This window comes from Typopeltis vanoorti, chromosome 5 (genome assembly GCF_054136105.1).
Source record: "Typopeltis vanoorti isolate ZY-2024b chromosome 5, IOZ_Tvanoo_1.0, whole genome shotgun sequence".
Lineage (NCBI taxonomy): Eukaryota > Metazoa > Arthropoda > Arachnida > Uropygi > Thelyphonidae > Typopeltis > Typopeltis vanoorti.
The window spans coordinates 81528046-81551241 of record NC_143553.1 but is presented as its reverse complement, the minus strand read 5'-3'; the positions used below and the strand labels follow the sequence as shown (position 1 = coordinate 81551241).

At 35.5% G+C, this 23196-nt stretch overlaps 1 protein-coding gene across 1 annotated transcript in view; it reads right to left on the bottom strand.

The window, feature by feature from the left end:
- Positions 1-23196, bottom strand: part of colt (carnitine/acylcarnitine carrier protein colt, mitochondrial) — a 201735-nt gene that overhangs the window by 92787 nt on the left and 85752 nt on the right. Inside the window, exon 5 of the mRNA XM_090393217.1 lies at positions 19469-19595. Within this exon, the coding sequence (XP_090249343.1) occupies positions 19469-19595 (127 nt within the window). The remainder of the gene's footprint in view (positions 1-19468; positions 19596-23196) is intronic.

Genomic DNA, 23196 nt, shown 5'->3' with positions numbered 1-23196 from the left:
TCTTGACTTCATAAGGAAAGAAAAAAAATCATATGACGAGGCTGCTAATATTCCATTCACATAACTTTAATTACAGTATATTGTTATAATTGTTCTATTTTATGATTAGTTATTGTTGTTAATCTCTTACTGTGCCTAATTTATAAATTAAACTTTATCATGGGTATGTATAGGAAAAAACATAGTATATATAGGTTCGGTACTATCTGCGGTTTCAGGTATCCACTGGGGATCTTGGAATGTATTCCCCATGGATAAGGGGATACTACTATATATTTAAGACTAGTAACTATTAAATCCTGCTACAGTAAATGAAGTAAAACTAAATACAGTTAATGTTCACTGAAGTAAACACCATTCTGAGGGAAATTCATTATAGCAAACTATTCCTTTGCTTCCAGTGAGTTCACCATAGTGAGCTAACTGCATATTCCAAGAAATATTCTACTGCTGAAAAGTGTGGTGTTTACAATTTATTTCACTAAGAAAAAAAACTATAATATATATATAAAGGAAAATACTAGAATGACAATGCCTTATATCCATAATAAATATATTCAGACATTCCTCATCTTTCTATATGAATATGCCTTCGCATAATATTTTTAATGTGTTTGCTGCTAATGAGTTTTGTAACAGCAATTTTGTTTTAAATAGATGTTTTAGAAACATTAAAAAAAAAAAAAAAACGGATTTTTATAATAACAGTCCTTAAAGCACATAAATTTCATCATCAATACTCAATGATTACTAACACACACAACATGTATCTAAACACATTCCAGAGTTATTTTTATAAATACGTTTGTACAAAGAAACAAAGCAAGTTGATCAACTTTTATCACTGCAATAATATTAAAATAGTATATTAAGTGGGGAAAATTTTATAACTCATCAGAATAGACCGAGATGAAATAATGGTGAAATGAAAAATAGAACTGCAGAGATGGCCTCAATAGAAGTAGCAAGTCAAAGGGCCTTGTGAAATGACAGGATGGATGCAGGAAGGATGGAACTAGAAACATGCTATTGTGCATGACATAGCAATGTGAGGAATATTTAAGAATAAATAGAGTGTGTGTTGTGACCAAATTTGGTTTCTTCAAGTCAATGGTGTCAGCAAGACAAGGGTGATGGATGAGTAACTGATTGGAATAGCATATAATGGATGTAGCACTTGAAAATCTTTATCAAAGCTTTCAAGTGAAATTGAATTAGTCTCTTACAGTGATGTTAAAGTTTTTCTTTCCAGAAACTTAGGTTCTTCATCCCACAAAACAAACCAGCCAGAAGAACCCAAAGAATTAAAAGACAATACACTGGTCTTGTAGACATGATCTCAAATAACATCATGCAGATGAGAGACACATGATAATAATGGAACTAGAAAACATTAGCCACCTTACCGGCTAATGTTTTCTAGCCACCTTACCGGCATTATGGATCAAATACACATCCTCATATGCTTTGTATCCATCATATATTTCAATGTAATATCAATGGTATTACAATTTTTTTGCACTTTGCATCCATGATAACTTTGACATCTATAGATGTCTTGGCCAGTAGTGTGGTTAATTGGAAGCAAAGAACACATCACACGAATAAGGTAAATTAATTCTATTGAGTTAAGTGATAATTACTTCCACATAATGGATGAAGTGAGTAACAATACATGTCTCAACATACTGTTAAGAAGTCACCATGATACCACAATAGGTGAAAATGATTGTGTTATTTTGATATGGGATGATGTCAGGCAAGTAAAAGGTTCATAAAAAAAAAATAATAAATAAATAAAAAAAATGTAGAAATTCAAAGCAGGAGAATATGACAAACTTAGGAAAGAGACTAGTGAAAGTGAAAGAAGAGTAGTGAAACACTAGTGAAAGTGACTTTCTGTGGCATAACCACTTAAAGGGGAGGAAATTCAGAAGTGCCTTAGCTCTCAATTTGTGATCAGCTAACTGATGGCAGTGTTAGATTATATTACTGTAGTAAAAGGATAAATAAGGAGAGTGAAATGGATGACTTAAAAGATTATGCAGGAGCTGCAGATGATGTTATGGTAGAGGAATAAAGAAAACAATAATGATTACCTGCATGAAGAGTATAAAGCATAGACCATGAAGGTGATAACGATGATTAAAAAAAAAAAAAACTGGCATATAAAAGGAAATTTGATGAGGCAGGAAAGCAACATCCTAGAGAAGAATTGTGCAAGTATATGGCTAAGCAAAGAAAGAGCAAATATATAGAAGAGTGACTTCAGTTGCTCAAGATCATAAATGTGACTGGTATCTGCAAAGATATAATAATGTTCAGTGAGTAGTTTGTCAGTGTATTTTAAGTTCAAGTAGGCACTTGAATGCACATTGTGAAGAAAGAACAGAGTTGGCAGTTCATGAAAGTGAAGTGTTTGGAATTCTGGAAACATCCTTTAGAGGGCATCTCAAACAAGAAGGGTTACCTGGATGATATAATATATCACCATACGCATTAAGGAAATATGCAAAGGAGGATACCAGTGCCCTTGACTTGGTTGTATAATAAGAGGTCTAGGAACAGGAAAACAGTCCTGAGGAAGGAGAAAATTAATGCCACATAAAAGGAGCATGCAAACAAATAGTGATAAACTATTTATCACTTATATATTGTAATCCTTTAACCAGTTTATACCTGGTTAAAGATAGAATACAAACCTGGATTCTTGAGAAGAGGAATTTTTCCAAAGAGTAGTTCCATGTGTATTTGTTCAGGGGAAGTTGTTTAAAAAACTCATATTTTATAATAGGGTGACAACTGTATCGAAGGGGGGGGGGGGTGCTTATATATACAATGACTTTTCTAGCTTTTGCAAGGCATTTCATAAAATACAAATGGCAAACTATTGTTGAAACTAAAAAGGACAGGGATGGAGAATCAATTGGTAACATAGATACAAGGATGGCTGGCTAACAGAAGCCAATGAGTTGTGTGTGTGTGTGTGTGTGTGTGTGTGTGTGTGTGTGTGTGTGTGTGTGTGCACGCACGCGTGTGTGTGTGAGAGAGAGAGAGAGAGAGAGAGAGTGTAATATCTCAAAGAGTGGCGACAAGTGTTTACTGCAGGGTTACATTCTGGGGGCATTGTTTATTTTATGCATCGATGATATAGCTCATGGTGAGAGAGGAGATATTCTGCTTTTTGTAGATAATGCACTAAACTCCCCAGTTTAGTGACAGAGATGATGTGCTTTGCTACAAGAGAATCTGAATAGGTTAATGCTATTGAGAAGATGAATGGAGATAGAATAGGGTGTACTGTATATTGTATTGGTGAGAGATCTTGGAGTTTGGTGGATAGTGAGTTGAAGTTCAGGAGACACACTGCAAAAGTTGTAAAATTACTCAGAAAATTGTCATTTCTATCTATCACTGTCCTTCACATTATGGCAATTTTCTGATTGTTGTGATACATTGCAAAGGTTGTAAAATTGAGTAATTTTACAACCTTTGCAATGTATCACCTGAGCTTCACTATCCACCAATACAATACAGTACAGTACACCCCATTCCATTTCTTGACAGTGAATTGTATAGGACACTGAATCTGGGTGATAAAGAAACAGGTAAAGTCCAGAGGGGAGTAATTAAGATTGTCACCAGATTGTATAACATTGAATATGACAAACTGAGGGAGTGTTCTCTGCCAACTTATATGTCTGCATCATATAGCTCTACAGAGAACACTCCCTCAGTTGAGAAGAGCCTAGGATAGACACTACATAATGTAAGAGGCAGTGGAGAATTGAGAGATCATCCTTGGATCATCTGTGAAAGAATTTTTGCATGAAGAGTGGTGAATGAATAGAATGCATTGGCAGAGTGAGTGGAGAATGCTCCACTACTGAATATCTTCAAGGCAAGGTATAATATGCACTGTGGTCTACAGATGTTGGCCACCTACAAGGAGTCATGTGATGCCATGAAATAATACTAATACTCTAGTGTATGCATACTACTGTTGCACAGTTGCATATGAGTCTTTATGTAGGAGAATATTTTTCTCCCTTGTGCCAGATCACCATTTTGCCTATAGGAAAGAGATATCTAGAAACAGAACATGGAAAAAGTTCCATATTTGGTCTTCACAGTAGTAGAAACTGGATTATCTAATCCTTAGCTTACAAACTTACTATTGTACCATAAACTTAGTTTTTTTGTTACAGTTGCATAAAACAATCTTGAATTTGAAAATGGAATTGAATAGGATGAAAATTGAATATTACTTAAAAAGAAAAAGGAGCACTGAAAATTTTCACAAAAATCAAAGTAAAACAATTATCAGTGTAAACTGTAGACTGAAACATACAAATATTATTGTGAGGGAAAAGTGAAAGAGTTTGACTGGTAATAAATGTGGTAAAATCTGAAGAATATATTAACTCAGTCAGGAAAGCATGTTGTGAAATCGAGAGAGCTGTAATCGAGAGAGAAATGTAGAAAGCTAAGTTGGTTAAGTGATGAACCAGTAGGAAACTCTGAGACCTTAATAAGGAAGTGCAAAAATAGAGAAACAGGTATGTAAGATTCTGAAAAACATTTCATGTAGCACCAAAAATTAGATATAAAAACATAACAAAGCAAATTTAAATGGAATAAAGTTGCCAAAAATAACATGTATTGGATACATGTTAATATAGCTTGTTATGGAATATAAATTAACACTAAAGCAATAATCATTAATTTGAATTTTACATATTAGAAAGCATAATAAGTTAGAACATGCTTGAATTTTTAGAGATATAGATGATGTTCACTTGGTATTGAATTTGATAATGATGCTGAAAATAGTATTACATTGGAAATAATGTGAAGATATGGAAACAATAAGAAGATAAAATGGCAAGACAGCAAATAACATAAATAAATAATCCTCAACAACTAACAAACTATGCTATCTCAAAACCATGTCCCATCGTCCCAAAACAAAATATCAAAAATATGTACAGTCTTAAAATTTCCATTAAACAAAGTATCTACAAAGCTATTAAACACATTTTCACATATTCAAATTACAAATGTCTTTACCACTAGTAATAAATTACAAAACTTATTAAAGCATATACAACAGCATCTAATCTATTATTATGGCATAAAGTCGTATATAAATTTCACTGTCAATCTAGCTATGACATTTCTTACATTGTTCCACCATCTGTTTTTTTTAAATCACACTTAATTGAACATTATCACAATTGTAAATATCTATCCCTATTTATATGCAATAACAAAGATAAAATACAAATAAAATAAAGAAAACAATATAAACAAATATCCCACCACTGAAATATTGTTACATGCTATACAATCAAAGCACACCCCTCAAATAGAGGTCACTATTATTGATTTCTAAGATAACAAAAGCAAATTACTGCTATGAATGTACTGCTAAAAGAACAAAACCAATACACTATAAACACAAAAACCCCCATCTAATCTTGCCCTCACAGCAATTAAATAAGATAAATTACTCCCCATTACTCTCAAACCAACACAATTTTACCATTTTAACTTCTTATTGGTTCCATATCTTTACATTGTTTCCAATCTAATACTATTTTATGCATCATTATCAAATTCAGTACCAAATGAGCATCATCTTTATATCAAAAAATTCAGGTGTGTTCTACCTTATGCTTTCTAATATATAAAATTCAATTAATGACTATTTCTTTAAAGTAATTTATTTTCAGTAACATGCCATTAACATGTAGCTTATAAACAGGCTACATAAGGGCAGTTTCATTCAATTAAATAAGCTTTGCTATATTTTTAATAAAGAAGCAAGTACTACAAGAGGAATCAAAGATGACATAAAAAATGAAGATAAAGAAATTCTGGATGTCTGAAATAATTATTCTGAAAAGTTAAATGAAATAAGTATCAACAGAATAATGGTTGAAAATATCCAGAAGAAATGCAATCATAAATATATTTCCATATTGAAGATATAAAATGCTAGCAGAAATCAGAAAAGTAGGAAAGGCAGCTAAGAGAAGATAATTTTTATGATTTCTCTAGTGTTACAATGAATTATTCAAGTCATATCAAAAGGTCAAAACCCACATCACTAGAACTCTCATTAGTATCCAATTATAAAAAAAAAAAAAAAAAGGAAATAAAACTAAATGTGAGAATTATAGAATAATTTACCTACTCAATGTTTCAGGATAAGATTTATTTACAGTTGAGAAGAAGCTAATAAAAAAAAGAAGTAAATAAGGATCCAGGCAAATAAGTATTCATTAGAACAAACTATTTACTTTGAATGACAATGTTAAAGATATAGAAATTGTTCACTATTTGCAGTCCACGTGGTTAGTCTAGTGGCTATGTGCTTAGCAACTATATGCCTGGGAAAGGAGTGTCCTGAGTTCAATTCCCGTCACCAACGTGAGGAGCTTAAGTGTCTTTTTCAGACATAACCAAGTTAGCCGGTCCTGGACGTGGACAGCAGGGTTTTCTCCACAGTTTATCTGAGGTTTTTTCTCCCGAAAACAGGCCCCCTGACCATGAATACATCCCAGCCATATTCCAGTCCCGAGCCTGGATAAAATTGGGAGGGTTGGGGAAAGCAATGGTGAACATCATCATCATCAAATTCCTGCCATGTACCCTCAAGGGGTGTACAGGATATGACAGTACTACATGAAAAAATTACATCATTACAAACTTCCTATCTACAATTTTCCTCCAAATCAGTCTGTTACTTGTCAAGACTCCAACATTATCAGATCTCATATTTCTATCGTCTAAGGCACTTTGTACCGTATCAATCCACCTATATCTTGGTCTTCCTCTGGGTCGTTTTCCTGCCAACCTGGCAGAGAACACTTGTTTTGCTAATCTTTCCTCTCTCATTCTATTTAAGTGACCATACCACCTTAGATTAGCTCTGCTAAAGCATTCCTGGATGCTGACAATGTCAAGTTCTTTCCTAATATCCTCATTTTTAATATGATATTGCCATTGATGCCATCTGTTCACGCCTATAATCTTTCTCAGGACTCTCATATCTACGGTCTCTCGTCTTTGGTCAAGTGTTTTACTTCTGACCCAGCTCTCAGATCCATAAGTTAAAACTGGTTTCAACACTGTCTTGTATACAGCTAATTTAGTGTTCCGACTAATTTCTCTCTCATTCCATATGAATTTATTCAATTGACTTCCCACCATACCAGCTTTGCTGATTCTGTTGTCTATTTCTATATTTAATTTACCATCTTCAGTAAAAATTGTGCCTAAGTAGCTGAAATGTTTTACTTGTTCCACAGGTTCTCCATTCACAACACAGTTGACATTTTCAATGATTCTACCTATTTTCATAGTCTTTGTCTTTTTATTGCTGACCTTCATACCATATCTATTACAACAGCTATTCAATTTAGTCAGAGAATCTTGCAGACTTGTAGCGGATTTATTTAGAAGTATAACATCATCAGCATAAAGCAAAGAGCTGACATTAACATCTCCAATTTTGATATCAGGTTTAATACCACATTCCTTCATAATGTGATCCATATAGATAATGAATAACAGAGGGGATAATGTACATCCTTGTCTCACACCAGATTTAACATTAAACCATCTTCCTATACTTCCTTCAATTCTAACTGCTGACTTACAACTCAAATAAAGAGTTGTAAGTCAGTTGTAAGTATTGCTTGATATAATGCCCCATTGACACCATATAACTGCAGCGTATTGAATAGCTTCTCTCTTGGCACCTTGTCATATGCCTTTTCGAAATCGACAAAACTTAAATACAGACCTTTGTTATATTCCCATGCTTTCTCAACTATTTGTTGTAAAGTGAAGATATGATCCTAACAGCCTCTATTTGGCCTGAATCCAGCTTGTTCTTCACCAAGCTTTTCTTCCACAATTCTTCTCAACCGTTTCTCAAGTATACTTGCATAGATCTTGCCAGGAACACTCAGTAGGGAAATACCTCTGTAATTCTCACATTCAGTTTTATTTCCCTTTTTATATATGGGTACTATGAGAGCTCTACTCCAATCATCGGGAATTCGTCCCTCTGTCCAGGCTTTCTGAACTATGCAGTGCAGCCACTGTAAGACTCTTATACAACCATACTTCAGCATTTCTGGTCGAATATCATCTACTCCTGCTGCCTTTCCACATTTCAAGCCTTTGATGGCTTTTTCCACTTCAAGTATGGATATGTATTCCTGACTGCATGCCTGGTCAGTGTTTTTTTATCACTGTGCTGTCATCACTGCTTGTTTCATTTAGCAGTTTTTCAAAGTAATTACTCCATACTTCAAGGATATCTTTTTCTCCTGTTTTCATGCCACCTTTATCATCTCTAATTCCTTTTACAGCACTCTTTCCTCCATTCCTAAGCTTCTTCAACAACCTCCAGAATATTTTGCCACCTTCTTGATATTTATTTTGTATATTCTTGCCAAAGTCCTCCCATTACTTTTGTTTAGCTAGTTTTACACACTGTTTAGCTTTCTTACATTTGTCTCTGTATTCTCTAAGAGCAAAAGCTGACTTATTTGCCAGGAACTTTTGATATGCTTTCTTCTTTTCCTTCACTGCCTCTTTAACTTCCTGTGTCCACCAGGGAGTTCTGATTTTTTTATCCTTGCACACAACCTCACCACATGCCTCTCTGGCAGAATCAATCAATGTTTTCTTCAGAGTTTGCCACTGAATCTCCAAGGTTTGATTCCTGTTCTCAAACTCTTTCATTTTCTTTTCAATAATCTTTCTGTATTTTAGTCTACAGTTCACATCTGAGAGCTGCTCAACTTTTATTCGCTTTAAAACTTTCTTATATGTTATTCTTTTCAATATGAAATTCAATTTTATCCTGCTCAAGACTAAATAGTGATCACTTCCAATTTCAAATCCTCTGTACACTCTGGTGTCCTGCACCAGGGAGAAAATATCACTATCAACAATAACATAGTCAATGAGACTTTTCTTATTCCTAGCCTCTTCTCTCCATGTGAATTTGTGCACATTTTTATGTTGGCAATGGTGAACTACCCTGTAAAAGTCCCACCAGGAATACTTTGTGGGCAATGCCTACGAAGTCACCTATGGTTGGAAATGACTGAAAAGGCAAAATCAGTCAATATTTACAGACAATTTTATTTGTAGTCATATTTAGGATACATCAGGAAAACCTTCACCAGTCTACTACATGAAATGAAAAAGGGAAAAAGCTCAACTGTAAGGCTGAAGCTGGAAGAAATATAACATTGCTGGTTACAGAAGGAAAATAATCTACCATTAATGAGTACTGACAAAAATTTTGGTCCAAAGTGGTTAATAATAATATAAGAATCTCAAAATATGAATAATGCAGTAGCTTAGATTGTAAAATCTTGAAAGGAATAAAAGACAAGGAACTTTGAAAAAGAGGTAACAGACATGCAGGAAATGATGAATGTTTGTCATAATCTCATGCTGACAAGCTCATCAAAGGAGATGAATCAGTGACAAGGTTGAGTGAAAACCAAAATAATCTAAATGCGAAGTGATTAAAGTTGTCAGACCAGAATTTAACAACAAATCTTTAAAGGAAGTTTCCACATTCATGTTGCACTTTAATGAAATAACTTGCAGAACAAAGAGAAATAATTAAACAGGTTTAAAGGATTGCAATATTTCGTTTCAGTCACAGAGACATCACCAGGAATACAGTGTTAAAATTGTAATAACACACAAGAAACAATAAGTGGAAAAAATAGAATAAAGACTAAAATACTATAAGGGGTACCCTCTGTGGGTTCTGTTGGCTAGCCTTAGTTGTTGGGTGAGAGGCTTGAGAATTAAAATTTCCCCAATTTTTGGAAGTTTAATACAACCATATTTATTTAGATTAGGCTGTTTTTTTAAGTTTGCTGTATACTCTAAAAAAGTTTTTCAAGTGTGCATTTGCTATAAAGAGCATGGTGGTTTTCTTCCATCTGATTCTGTATAGTTCTAGTGACCAAGGCATGGTCACTAGAACTGATTGACCATAGTTGTGGCAACAGATGTATTTTTTGTGTTCTTCTAAGAGGGTGTTTGCAGATCTTCCAGTCTGACCATAATATGATACTTTGCAAGAACAAAGAACCTAGTAAATGCCTGGAATAAAGAGAGAAAGCAGAGAAGGGAAGCCAGCTTCAAATGAGGTTTGAAAGTAGTGCATAGATTATGTTTTCAAAGTTCTGGCTATTTTTTCTGAAGTACTCTGGATATAGGGAATAGTAATGGCATTACTGTATTCTTTATGCTGGGAGGGATGTGGGGAGGTAGAAGGGACAGATAATTTGTAGATTTTTTTGGCATTAAAACCATTGGGCAGGAAGGTTTGCTGTAAGGGAAGCTTTAGTAGAACAGAGGTTGGAGACCGTTGACAAGGGTTTTGATAACCCCCATATTATTGAGAAGGGGGAAGATAATGTTTATGTATATATCTACCTGTGTTGGTGGTGTTTCTGTAAACTGAGAAAGAAAGGATACCATTGGGAAGATGTGTGATTACAGTATCTAAAAAAGGCAAGCTGTTTTTTTCTCCCTTTTTCAATAGTGAACTGGATTCTGGGGTGCGGACTGTTGAGGTGGAGGAAAAAACAGTAATGTGTCTGAGCTATGTTACCAAATAGAGAATATATCATCAATATATCTTAACTAAACAGAAGGGTTTGAGACTGGTAGTATCAAAACCATTTTTTTTTTTTTTCAAAATGCTCCATATAGAAATTAGCAGAGGGGACAAGAGTCCATGGAAGTATCTTCTATCTGTTTATATAAGGTGCTCTTCTAGAAGTAATCAGTATGGATAACAAAATTAAATAGATCAATAATGTCAAGGAGGGGAAAGCATTTTTCAGTAAATTTAGTGTGTCAGAAAGGGGGATATTTGAGGAAACATCAAAGCTAACCATGATTATTCCATTAAAGTGCACCATGAATGTAAACCAGCACCTAAGCCTAAACACTTGAAGTTTCCACATCATCCAGACCACTTTTGAATAAAGTATTGGATGTTGGAGATGGATCCAAATATGAAGAGGTGCACCAGAGCCCACCTGGGAACCCTGGGTGCTGCTGGCAATAATTCAATAATTTTTGAACTGCGGATACCAGGTAGTGCCCTGTGAATAAGCTACTCTAAACTTGTGTCCCCACATTTTATCGTTATAATAAGTGTTTTTCATGCAAAATAATCCATAAACAGAGAACTAACAGTAGATACTAAGGTGCCGATTACTTCTGCACAACCTGAGTACCTGCAGTCCATCAATCAGTTATCCATACAATTAAAAAACAGCCATGTGCAAGCACCAACTATGCATAACGTACAAAGTAAAGATGGCGGCAACAAAGATCAATGATGAAAGAGCATCTCAAGTCTCGTCAGTGTAGTGCTGTAGATCACCAACAAACCCAATGACAATATGAAGTGCTGCAGCCATAAAACTGAAGTTACTGATAAATAAGGGTATATTGTGTGATTTCTGTTGCCACTGGCTACATGATTCCTGTACAAAAATAGATGAATAGGCACACAAGCTTTTTATCGATCTCAACCAGCTTTTTTTCTGTTCACTGTGCCTCCTTTCCATAAAACAGCTTCTAAACTTAAGCAAATAAATCGAAAACCTGAGCAACACCTTAATACTATGATTCAAACTTTCTCTTCCAAAATCTGGATGCTGGAAACTAAGCTCGAGGTGTTAGATGATCAGCAATGCATCTCAAGTGCATCCTTGTCCACTAATGAACTCCATGACCTAATCACATCAATGGTACATGACTTGATCAAGGCTGAAAACAGGAGACTCAATTCCGCTATTTTGAACTTTCCAATGGAAAATGGTAAATCATTAAACAAAACATCACCAAATTAGCAGGAGAAGGCAACTTCGATACCAGAAATATCATCAGATGATATTGTTTTGGACCCATAAATAAAAGAAAGGACGGAAAGAACTTTCCACGTCTTGTGAAAGTGATCTGTGACACACCGACAAGCACATCCAAATTAATAATAGTGATAAGTAACAAGTTCAAGGACACTTTCCCCTTAATCGTGCATACTGCTTGACCTGACTTAATATTTTCCCAGAGGGAACAAGGACGCCATCTTCAAAGACAACTTGAAGAAAAACAACAAAATGGAGACAACAGTTGGATTGGATCATCGACTACAAACAAGTTAAATTAGTGCAAAAATCAAGTGACACCACTAGCAGTCACCATGGAGACCAGTATGCAGGCACTGCACAGGAAATGTGCAAGACCCTTGTGGTCAAATATATGCCCCACAGAACCTTGCACATCTACTTCACCAACATCCGTGGCCTCAACTCCAACCTTAATAGTGTCCACTACCATCTTCAGTCCACCAAACCACACCAACTCTTTTTAGCATAAACTCAAATTCACCTTCCCAGAGCACTACCCATCTCAACCTTCCACACTACACACTCTTTAACAAGGGTGGCGCTTGCGCATATATCTGCCCTGACATACCTTGCAAGAGAGCACCTAACCTAGAATCATCCAACTTTGACCTTCTTTGGTTGAAAATATCCCTTCCTCACTCAGTTAAAGTCATTTGCTGTCTCTATCACTCTCCTAATGCTGCCAACCACTCTGAGCTTTTTAATTTTCTCTCCTTAAAAACTGAGTTTCTCCAGTTCCACTCTCCTAACAGCAAAATCATTTTGTCTACAACACCAATTGGCTTTCCTTCTCCAGTTGTACAGATCTTGCAGGCAGAGGTGCTGAAACATATGCCATCACCATTGAACTTACACAGCTTGTTCACATGCCAACCAGAATACCAGATAACTCAAACAACTCCCCAAACATCCTACATCTCTTCCTCACCATTGATCCTTCCAAATACACAGTGAATGTAATGAGCCTCTAGGTAATTCCAACCACAATCTAGTGCTCATCTCCTCCCCCCCATGCAACTTATACACCCACTCCCATACAAGAGTAGTTTGGCATTATAACAGTGTCTCATGATGACTTCTACTATGCCTCATTCCCATGGTTGGACTATTGTTTCCAGTCCAATCCAAACATATGTGCATAACACAGTGGATACCAGTTTATGCACTGAACTGGTATCCACTGGTATCTATCCCACGTATCACCAAAGTAATCCTCACTGGCACGGAAACATACATTCCCCACACTTCTCTGAACTGCTGTCCCCTAACTAAACCCTGGTTCTCCAAAAGATGTGCCAAGGCTGTACAAATGAAAAATCAAGTATAGCACAACTGGTTTACATCAAGAACTCCATCCTTCAACTTATACCAATTTGAATGGGCAAAAAAAAAACAGCCTGCCCAAATGACAGCTGTGCCTTTTGGTCTCCTACCAAAGCAACTGGTCATAACTTTTGCCCAACACTATCCCCCCCCCATCATATCGAGATGGCTCTATTGCATCATCACCCACAGAAAAAGCCAATCTTCTGGATTCACACTTTGCCTCCAATGCACACAACTGACAATGGTAAATGCTCCTCCACCATTCCAGCTGCCCAACATACAATGCCCCTATATCCTTTTGCCAGAAAGAGATCAGAAACCTATTGTCTAAATTAGACACAAAAAATTCTCTATTCTCTCCTGGTCCAGATGGCATTCCTCCAATTGTCCTGAAGGTCTGTACAACAGAAGTGACTCCTATTCTATACTGCCAGATATAGAATAGAGAATGAGGCACTGTTTGTCACTCTTCTTGGAATGGGTTAAATATAGGTCGATTTACAGTTTCTGTGGGATAGATACCAGTGGAGCAAGAGAGTATGTACCACTGGTATCTATCCCACAGAAACTGTAAATTGGCCTATATTCAACCCATTCCCAAGAAGAGCGACAAATTACTGCCATCTGACTACTGCTCTATCTCACTCACTCACTCACCTCAGTCCTATCTAAAGTGATGGAAAAAATCATCAATTCCCAACTCCTACACTACCTTGGAGGCACCCAGCTATTAAGTGACCACCAGTATGGATTCTGTCACTGATGCCAGGGTTCTACAAGGCTCTGTTCTTTCACCAACCCTCTTCCTTCTGTATATCAGTGACCTCCAACTCAATACACAGTTTGCCAATAACAGATCCACTCTCATATATCACCCATCTCTGGATAAATGCCATGGAGAAATTTGGTGAATTTCAAGTGGTTGCACTTGATATCTCCAAGCTTTTGACTGGGTCTGGCACAAAGACTTGCCAAGCAAACTCCTATCATTTGGACTGTCTCAGGACTTCTGCAGTTGAATTGCCAGCTTTCCTCTCTGGATGCACAGTGTGTGTGTGTGATGGTAGACGGTTCCTTATCCTCTCACCATCCAATTGATGCCAGGGTTCTATAAGGCTCTGTTCTTTCACCAATCCTTTTCCTTCTGTATATCAACCTCCAACCCAATACACAGTTTTGCAGATGACAGCACATTGCACTCCTCTCTTTCTTTTGATAAATCTTACTCCACACAACTCACCTCAACCTACAGAACATTAAAACCACCACTGCCACCAATTCTGATCTCCAAGCCATCCTCCAATGGGGTTCAGATAATCTCGTCAATTTCAATGCTAGTAAAACCCAATTCTGTCTTATTTCTCACAGTATTATTTTTGATAACACTCAAATTTCCAGACAAGATGAGATTTCTCTTCTTGGAATTACCCTGACATCAAGCATCTCCTGGCATAAACACATCACAACCATTGCATCCTCAGCTTCCAAAAAACTAGGATTTCTCCTTCACTCAAGATGTTACTTCACTTCTGAACAGCTGTTAGCCTTATACAAGTCACAAATCTGCCCAGCTATCAAATACTGCTCTCACATTTGGGGTGGGCTCCTAAAAGGTCCCTCAAAATACTTGACTCAATATAGAGGAGAGCAATTAGATTGATAAATGACCCATCTCTTACCAACTCACTCCCTTCCCACTTTCACACACGTTTGGTCTCTGCGACATGTGTATTCTATAAATATTTCCACGGCAAATGTTCATCTGAAATAGCATCAATAATTTTCCCACTCAGTACTAAGCCCATTGGAACATGTACAATTGCTACCCAACATCCTTTCACAGTACACCTTGAAACTCGCAAAACAAGTTTCTTTTCCTCAATCTTCATCCTTGCTGTTGCTGTACAGCAGCAAGGATGAGGGAACAATCTTCCCTCTTCCCCTGGTTTATTTCCTAAGGAATACAATATACAGGCTTTTAAATCAAATGCAAACAAGTTTCTCCTTTTCCAACTTACTACTCACATACAGTACTAATGTACTATAGGTTGAACAACCAACCTCTCGTGTATGGGCCCAACATGAAAATATAAAAAAAAAAAAAAAAAAAGATTAAGAGCATATGGACTGAACACCTGATAAATGGGAGAAAGAGAGATGATATGATAGAGGCTTATAAACTTGTGAAAGGGTGTTATAAGGTATCAGTTGATGGTGGAGAGAGGACACAGTGACATTCATGGAAGCTGAGCTTGTGTGCAGTTAAGAAAAGAGTGAGATATTTCTCTCTCAGAGCAGTGAGTGAATGGAAAAACAGTTTGCCTGTTGAAAGTGAGAGTCTAAGGTGAATGAATTTAAGAGAAGGTGTAGTTTCTCTCAACAGTTCTCGACATCCTAGAGGTTGATAATAAATAATAACAAAACCAGGTGTTTGATGCCAGGATAGCAGGGAAAAATTCAGAGGATGATCAGGATTTATGTGGACTGATGCAATTAGAAGTGCCCTAGAAGACTGATATATAAGATTTGACAATACTGAAGTTCTGACAGATACTAGTGTGGAGAGAAAACTGCTGATAGGAAGTTTCTAAACTTTCATGTAGTGGTATCACATCTGACAACTGCACACTGTACATATCAGGAATTTGATAATAATGATGAATAATGTTCTTTGATTATCTAACTCTTAGCCACCCAGAGTACTATATGAACTTAAGTTCATATAGTACTCTGGGTGGTTTCCTAACCTTTCATGGGTAGGACTGCTTCCAACCTCTTGTTAAAAAAATAAAATGAAATAATCTAATTTGGAAAAAGTACTGGTTGTTTGAATTGGAACCCCCTAGTTTCAAAGAATGGTAAAAAATTGAAATGCAGAAATATGTAAAGTTTGGGTTGTTCAAACATTCCAGAGACTCTACAAGTTTCATCCAGAATTTTTTCCTATGTCGTGATGCGGTGGCAATGCTGGACAGGGCTGTCATAGTTTTAAAAACAGCCTTTTTTTTTCATGGAAAGCAATATCAGCAGAATGATTTACCTCAACATGCTGAAAAATTTCATCTTTCTACAACTTGAAGACTCAACTGCACATCGTCTTTCAACAGGATAGTGCATCAACCCCACTGGCATTTTTGGAGGTCCATGCAACTCTTGACAGGGTCTTCCTTCAGCAGTGGATCGGACATGGAGGACCGATTCCCTGGCCACCCCGATCACCGGATCTTACCCCCACTTAATTTTTTCTTGTGGGGGTATGAGAAAGACATGGTCTATGCAACTAAAGTGGACAGTCTAGAGAACCTGAAACATCACATTCTTGCTGCTGCTGTGTTCCTTGACATGCTTCAGAGAACCTGATCAGAGATAGACTATCGACTCGACATTGTGCATGCTACTACTAAAGGAGCACACATGGAAGTGTACTGATTTTTTTTTTTTTTTTTTTTACAAAAATTTGGTGAGTATTCCTTCTCATTTGTACAATTTCGACATAATGGTCCATACACTTAAGTAGTACTAACACTTTGAAACTAGGGAGGTCCAATGTAGACACCCTGTATTATAAATGAGTTCAAATATTATATAACAATGAATAATCAGCACACCTATCTTAAGAGAAAAAATCAGGAAAAAAGTATGTTCACGGATATAAATGTATGCACGTACATAAGAGTATTTGAGTACTTATTTTTCTATTCTTTTGCTAATGCCAATAACTGGCATATTTTTCAAACTGCACAACTGAATTGTCACTTCCCACTCACCTATTCACTTCTTTTTTTTTTTTTTTTTTTTTTTTAAATTTTGAGATATTTACGTTTCTGGCTACAAAAAACTGTCTCACTACCAGTGCATTTACAGCAACAATATACTTTTTTCTTTTCCAGTTTTGTATTTTGCTTTAGGTTACACAATTAGCACAATTTCCAATCACTTCCAATTCTGCAGTTATCTTCAATTGTTCACTAATGGCAAAGTATAGTAAACACAATCCCGTAGTAGACATGACTAGCAGATAACATATGAAAAGCAAATATGCTAGACACAGTAAATAACTTCAATGAAAATATCACAAATATTTCATAATGAAATTAACAGTCTGTCATAAGTGTATATATGGAACAACAAGTAATTCAATGAGACAGAATACAAACTAAATATGACAATCAATTAACCAATGAAATAGTTGCTGTGTACTAGAAGGGTCAAAGTAAAAAAATCATTTTGAATATTTGCATATGATAAGAATCTCCAAAACAAACTTTCAGGAGAAAGGCAAGCATTCTGTCTTAAATATGAAATATATCAAAGTCTTAAATATGAAAGTCTCTTCAAAGAACGTTCTGAAGCCCTGCTACATAGGGCTTCAGAACTTTCTTTGAAGAGACTTTCATATTTAAGACTGCTTCTATGGAGAAGGCAAGACTCATTCCAAAGGATCCTGTGTTATTTGGTATTAATACTATTGATACCAAATATGAAATATGAAAGTTTATCAATACTATTGTGCAAAACTAGACATTTGAGGTTTAAGATATTCAATGTAGTGTTTGATGTTTGCTAATTCTTTTTTTTTTTTTTTTTCACAGAATAGCCTCTATTGTCCAAAATGTGTTAGATTACATTAATAAGAAATTTGGTACACACCAACTAAGAGACAGAGGCAAAAGTTTATATTTTGTAGAAGATTAAAAAATTTTTCAATAAGAAAACATGTACATATGAAGTGAAATTAAGTTCTCTATAATAAGTTCAGGGATACCAGAAACACATGGAATTGGAACCCTATGTTCTACTGAAGTATCCTTTAGGGCAGGAATCAATTACCTGTTGAATTTGATAAAAGTTATAGTCATTTGATTCTATTAAAGTTTTGAAAGTGAGAAGCTCTTGTTGTAAGAATGAAGGAGAAGAGCAAATTTATGTGCTCTATCAATTAAGGATTTGACATCCCAGATTTTGCTTAATTCTGCAGTATAAGAGCTGCCAGATGTTTTGGCAATAAGGTATGTAGTTTACTACATATCTAGCACTTGCATGGGAAATCAAAGCTCAAAAAGAATTTATAAAGACATTGATAATAAAAACAAATAAGGAAATAATTGCAGAAATCATAAAAAAAGAGCAGTAATAGCATTCTTGTATAGTGAGACCATTCAAGTCAACAAATCAATGCCACTTTTGAATTTTGTTTTGCATAATTCTGCTACTAAAACAATCAAACCTGATGAAAATAAAATTGGAATGACTGGACAACTTTTAATACAGATCCTAAATACTAAATGTCATTACATTTCCTCAGACCAGACAGGGATTACTATTATTATTTTGAGTTGTTTTGCCAACAAAAAGTCCAAATCCAGCAAAAATCTTGTCATAAGATTTGGCATAAGGCTGAAACTTACTATGCATGTGCATGTGACCAAATATACACTTAGCTAGCCAGCTCTTAACTCCTTGACATACTTTGTTCAGTTGAATTTTTGACTGGCACTTCTATTCATTTTCACAAGAACATGAACAACATTCAATGAGCATGTTGAAAGTTTTATAGCATTTCATGAAAGTCGAAAGTTTTATAGCATTTCATGAAAGTCGAAAGTTTTTAGATATGCATTGCAGAATTTTGTATTGCCTAATTTTGCTGCAACAAATAGTTCAATCAAAACTATAACTGAAATGATTACAACAAATTTGATTTGAGATTCTAATTACTAAACTTCATTCAATTGATTATGCAATTCAACTGATAGCTGAAATTCCACAGCCAGTGTGAAATTTTTTAAAATTTTTTAAAATGATCTTACTGAAACCAATGACATAGACATGTTTGTATGTAAATCCTAAATCCCAAATTTTACTGAATTCCATTCAGCCAGAACAGTGTTACTGAAATACAGAATTTCAGAGTACAAGAACAGCTTGCATCTGGACAGATAGACAATATAAATTTAACAAGTGCTTATGCATTTTGAAAAGTACAGTAGCATGAAAAATGATAGCTATATTCACAAAAGTGAATGAAATAAACTGAACTATTCAGGTAAATGTCCTCCACATGATATTTGTTTACTAGATCCCAGGCCTCTTGCATACATGGGAGTGTTATTAAAAAAACAATGATTTTTCCATTAAAAAATAATAAAAATGAATCATCACACCTCTTAGCAAAGTAGCAGCAGTTCCCTTATAAATGCTTCTTATTCCACCTTCTTTGTATAGTTTTTTAGTACAATCAACAGGACCTGCATATTTGGCTTCTTTTGATCCTCCAGCAGCCTGCTGAATCTAAAAAAAAAATAAGTTAATTTTGAAACACAATTGTGACAAACAACATACTGTAAAATTTTATCAATGAAAATCATAAAAGCAACTTTCTGTGTATAAGTAGAAATTTCTTATTTGTGCAAAGGCTGCAGTAATCTGACTGTATATTACATTGATAATATACAGGCAGTTCCCAACCAATGTAAATTTGACTTACATAAATATAGACTTAAGCAAATTAATGTGAAAGGACTAGTAAGAACTAGAAAAATGGTGAATTATATAAATTTTAATGAAACTGATTACATTATTTGCATGCCATTTAACAGCGGTTCGCCACAAGGTTCTTGTGGCGAACCGCACATAGCCCACACTTTTCTCAGTCTTGCTTTCAACATGAGTGCTATGTTTATAGTGATGCATATTTGTAGTGTTTGCATGGATCCAAATGCCTCATGGTTCTTAAAAGTTCAAAGAGAAATAGAAGTTAGAAGTCATGTTAGAACTTTAATGGAGTGAAAGAGCACTGGGAAAGAATTAAAAATAATATTTAATTCTTCAATATAAGAATTATAACACATACACACAAAGGCAACACAAAAACTAAGTGAAACACATGGATGAAAGCCTAGAATCCTAATGAGATGGGGCAACCTCCAATGTAAACTGGGATCTCAAAGTATTAGTGTTTCCCATATTTTGGGAAGTTTAGGCAATCATATTTATTCAAATTAGGCTGATTTTTAAGAGCAGCAGCAGATTCTAAAAACAGTCTTTCTCTTCTAAATTTTCTGTGATGGAGCATGGTAGTCTTTTTCCAATTGATTCTTTGAGCCGTATACAAAGCAAGGTGTGCAAGACACGAATGACCATTGTCATGATGCAGATGTATTTCTTATGTTCTTGCATGCGGATGGTAGCTGATTTTCTTGTATGTCCACTATGGATGGACAGAAATATTGAAAGAATTTAATACATTAATTTTTAATCCTTTTCTAGTGCTGTTTCACTCCATCAAACTTCTAACATGAGTTTCTCCCAGTGCTTTAAACACATAAATAATTGACACATTAACCTTTTATGGAGGGATTTATGAAAAGAAGAAGAAGCTACTGTTCAGTCATCTCTTGACAATTGTCAAATTTCATAAGGTTGAACAGCCAAATTGAATTTTTGTTTAAATTATTCTATTTTCTCATACTATTTATACTGTATTACATTACTTTGCACTAATAATTACATACTGAAATCCAATTTTTGTGTGAATTCTGTATCTGAATCTAACAGAAACAACCTTTGACACATGATAATTACTACTATATACATGTATTTATGTATATAGTGTACAGTGATAGGTCAAGGCACCAGATTGATTACATTCTGGCTCTCCAGCAGTGGAAGATAAGCATCTCTGATGTGCATACTTGTTCTGGAGCACACTGTGGTACAGACCATCAGCTAGTAAAAGCCAAAGTAAGACTAAGACTCTGAAAACTTCCAAGTCAGGCACACCCACTAGAGTAATTCCTAGTGGATTCACAGAAGAAGCATCAATTTGGTTGGATGATTTTTTGGAGACTAATGCTTTGGGAAGGAGTCAAGATGATAATACAGGATACAGCTAAGAAGTATCTTGGCCCAATAAGAAGATCAAGAGATCCATAGATATCAGATTCAACATGAGAACTAATCAAAAGAAGGATGGAAAAACAAAGAGACAGGGACTGAAGAATATAAGAGATTACACAGAGAAGTCAGAAGAGCCATCAAGCAGGACAAGGAAAAGTTTTGTACTAATAAATGTGAAGAGATAGAGTTTCAGATGAGGAGGCACAATTATAAAAGTATGTTTCATTTAGTTCATGACCTAAAGCACAAGTTTAAGACCAAATTGAATGTCATCAAAGAGAGGAATGGAGCACTAATAACAGAAGAATTGGAAATCAAAAACAGATAGAAAGAATGCTGTGAGGAACTGTACAACAGAGTGGATAAAGAAAATTTGGAAGAGTCCTCTCAGGAAAATTTCTATTTGGAACCTCCTCCTAGGATTGAAGTTGAAAGAGCAGTTAAGCAGCTTAACAGCAATAAGGCCCCCAGGTGCAGATGGAATACCAGCAGAGTTAATTAAGGTCACAGGAGATGGAGGGATAAGAGTGTTTCATAGGTTGATTACAAGGATATGGGAGACAGCATCATGGCCTAAAGACTGGAAAAAATCAGTTTTCATATCACTACATAAGAAGGGAGATAAGGATTGCAAAAACTATAGCACTATTGTTTTAACTATATTGCAAGAACTATAACACTCATGCAAGCAAGATTTTATGGAAGATCATGCTAAATAGGATTAATGCCAAAGTTGAAGCAGAGATGCCCAAGGAACAAGCAGGTTTTAGAAAAGGTAAGAGTATCAGAGATTGGATACTTTGCCTTAGACATCTCATAGAAAAGTACAGTATAAAGAATTTAGACTCTCTATGGTAATGTGTTTCTTAGACTACTCTAAAGCTTTTGACTGTGTTCAGCATGTGAAACCGTGGGAAGTAATGAAAAGAATGGGTTTTCCTCAACACACTATCAGGTTGATAGCTAATGTGTCCAGGGAGCAAGAAGCCATGGTAAGAACAGGGTGTTGGATTAACTGATTGGTTTCAGGTTGGAAAGGGAGTTAGGCAAGGATGTTTACTTTATTGTTTAGTATCTATGCTGAGGACATCAAGCATGAAGCATTGGATGAACTCAAGACAGGAATTAATATAGGTGGTAGATTGATCAGAAATCTGAGGTATGCTGATGATACTGTACTCCTCTGTAATGGCAAGGAAGAACTAGGACATATTCTTGATAAAGTTAACAAAATCAGTAATAATAATAGAAGACTTCAGCTCAATCCTAGCAGGACAAAGATTATGGTTCTCAAAAGAAATACAGACAGGGAACCTCTTGAGAAACAAGTGTGCCTTAATGGAGAAAGAATTGAGGAAGTCAGCAAGTTTGAGTACCTGGGATCCATTATTAATGTGAAGAATTGCTGTTCAAAAGATGTCAGAAGAAGATCAGGAATAGCTAAAATAACAGTTAGCAACTTGTCTAAAATGTGGAATGGATCTATCTCCACATGAACAAAATTGAATATTTTGGATGCAGTGGTTTTTTAAACAGTGATTTATGGATAAGACTTGGAGCCTAAAGAAGTCAAATAAGAAAAGGATAGCTGCTTACAGAAGGTTGTTGAAAATATCATATACTGAAAGGCAGACAAATAGATGGGTGCTAGAAAGGATCAGTAGAACTTTAAGGCTACTTAAGGATATTGACAAAAGAAATATGAAATATTTTGGACACACTGAAAGGAGTAGACCGTCAATGAGATGGATGGATGGATGGATGGATGGTATGTGTGGAGTGACTGATCTTCAGAGAATTGAAGCCTCCAGAAAAGCATACAACAGGACTACATGGTGAGGACTGTGTGGCACATCACCGAGCATCGGAGTGATTAATGGGTGAAGGGGGGTTAAAACTGACTTACATAAAATTTGAGTTACATATAGTTAATTATTATTATTATACAGGTATCTCCATGGAGTCAGAAGACTTATCGCAGAAGATCTTATTC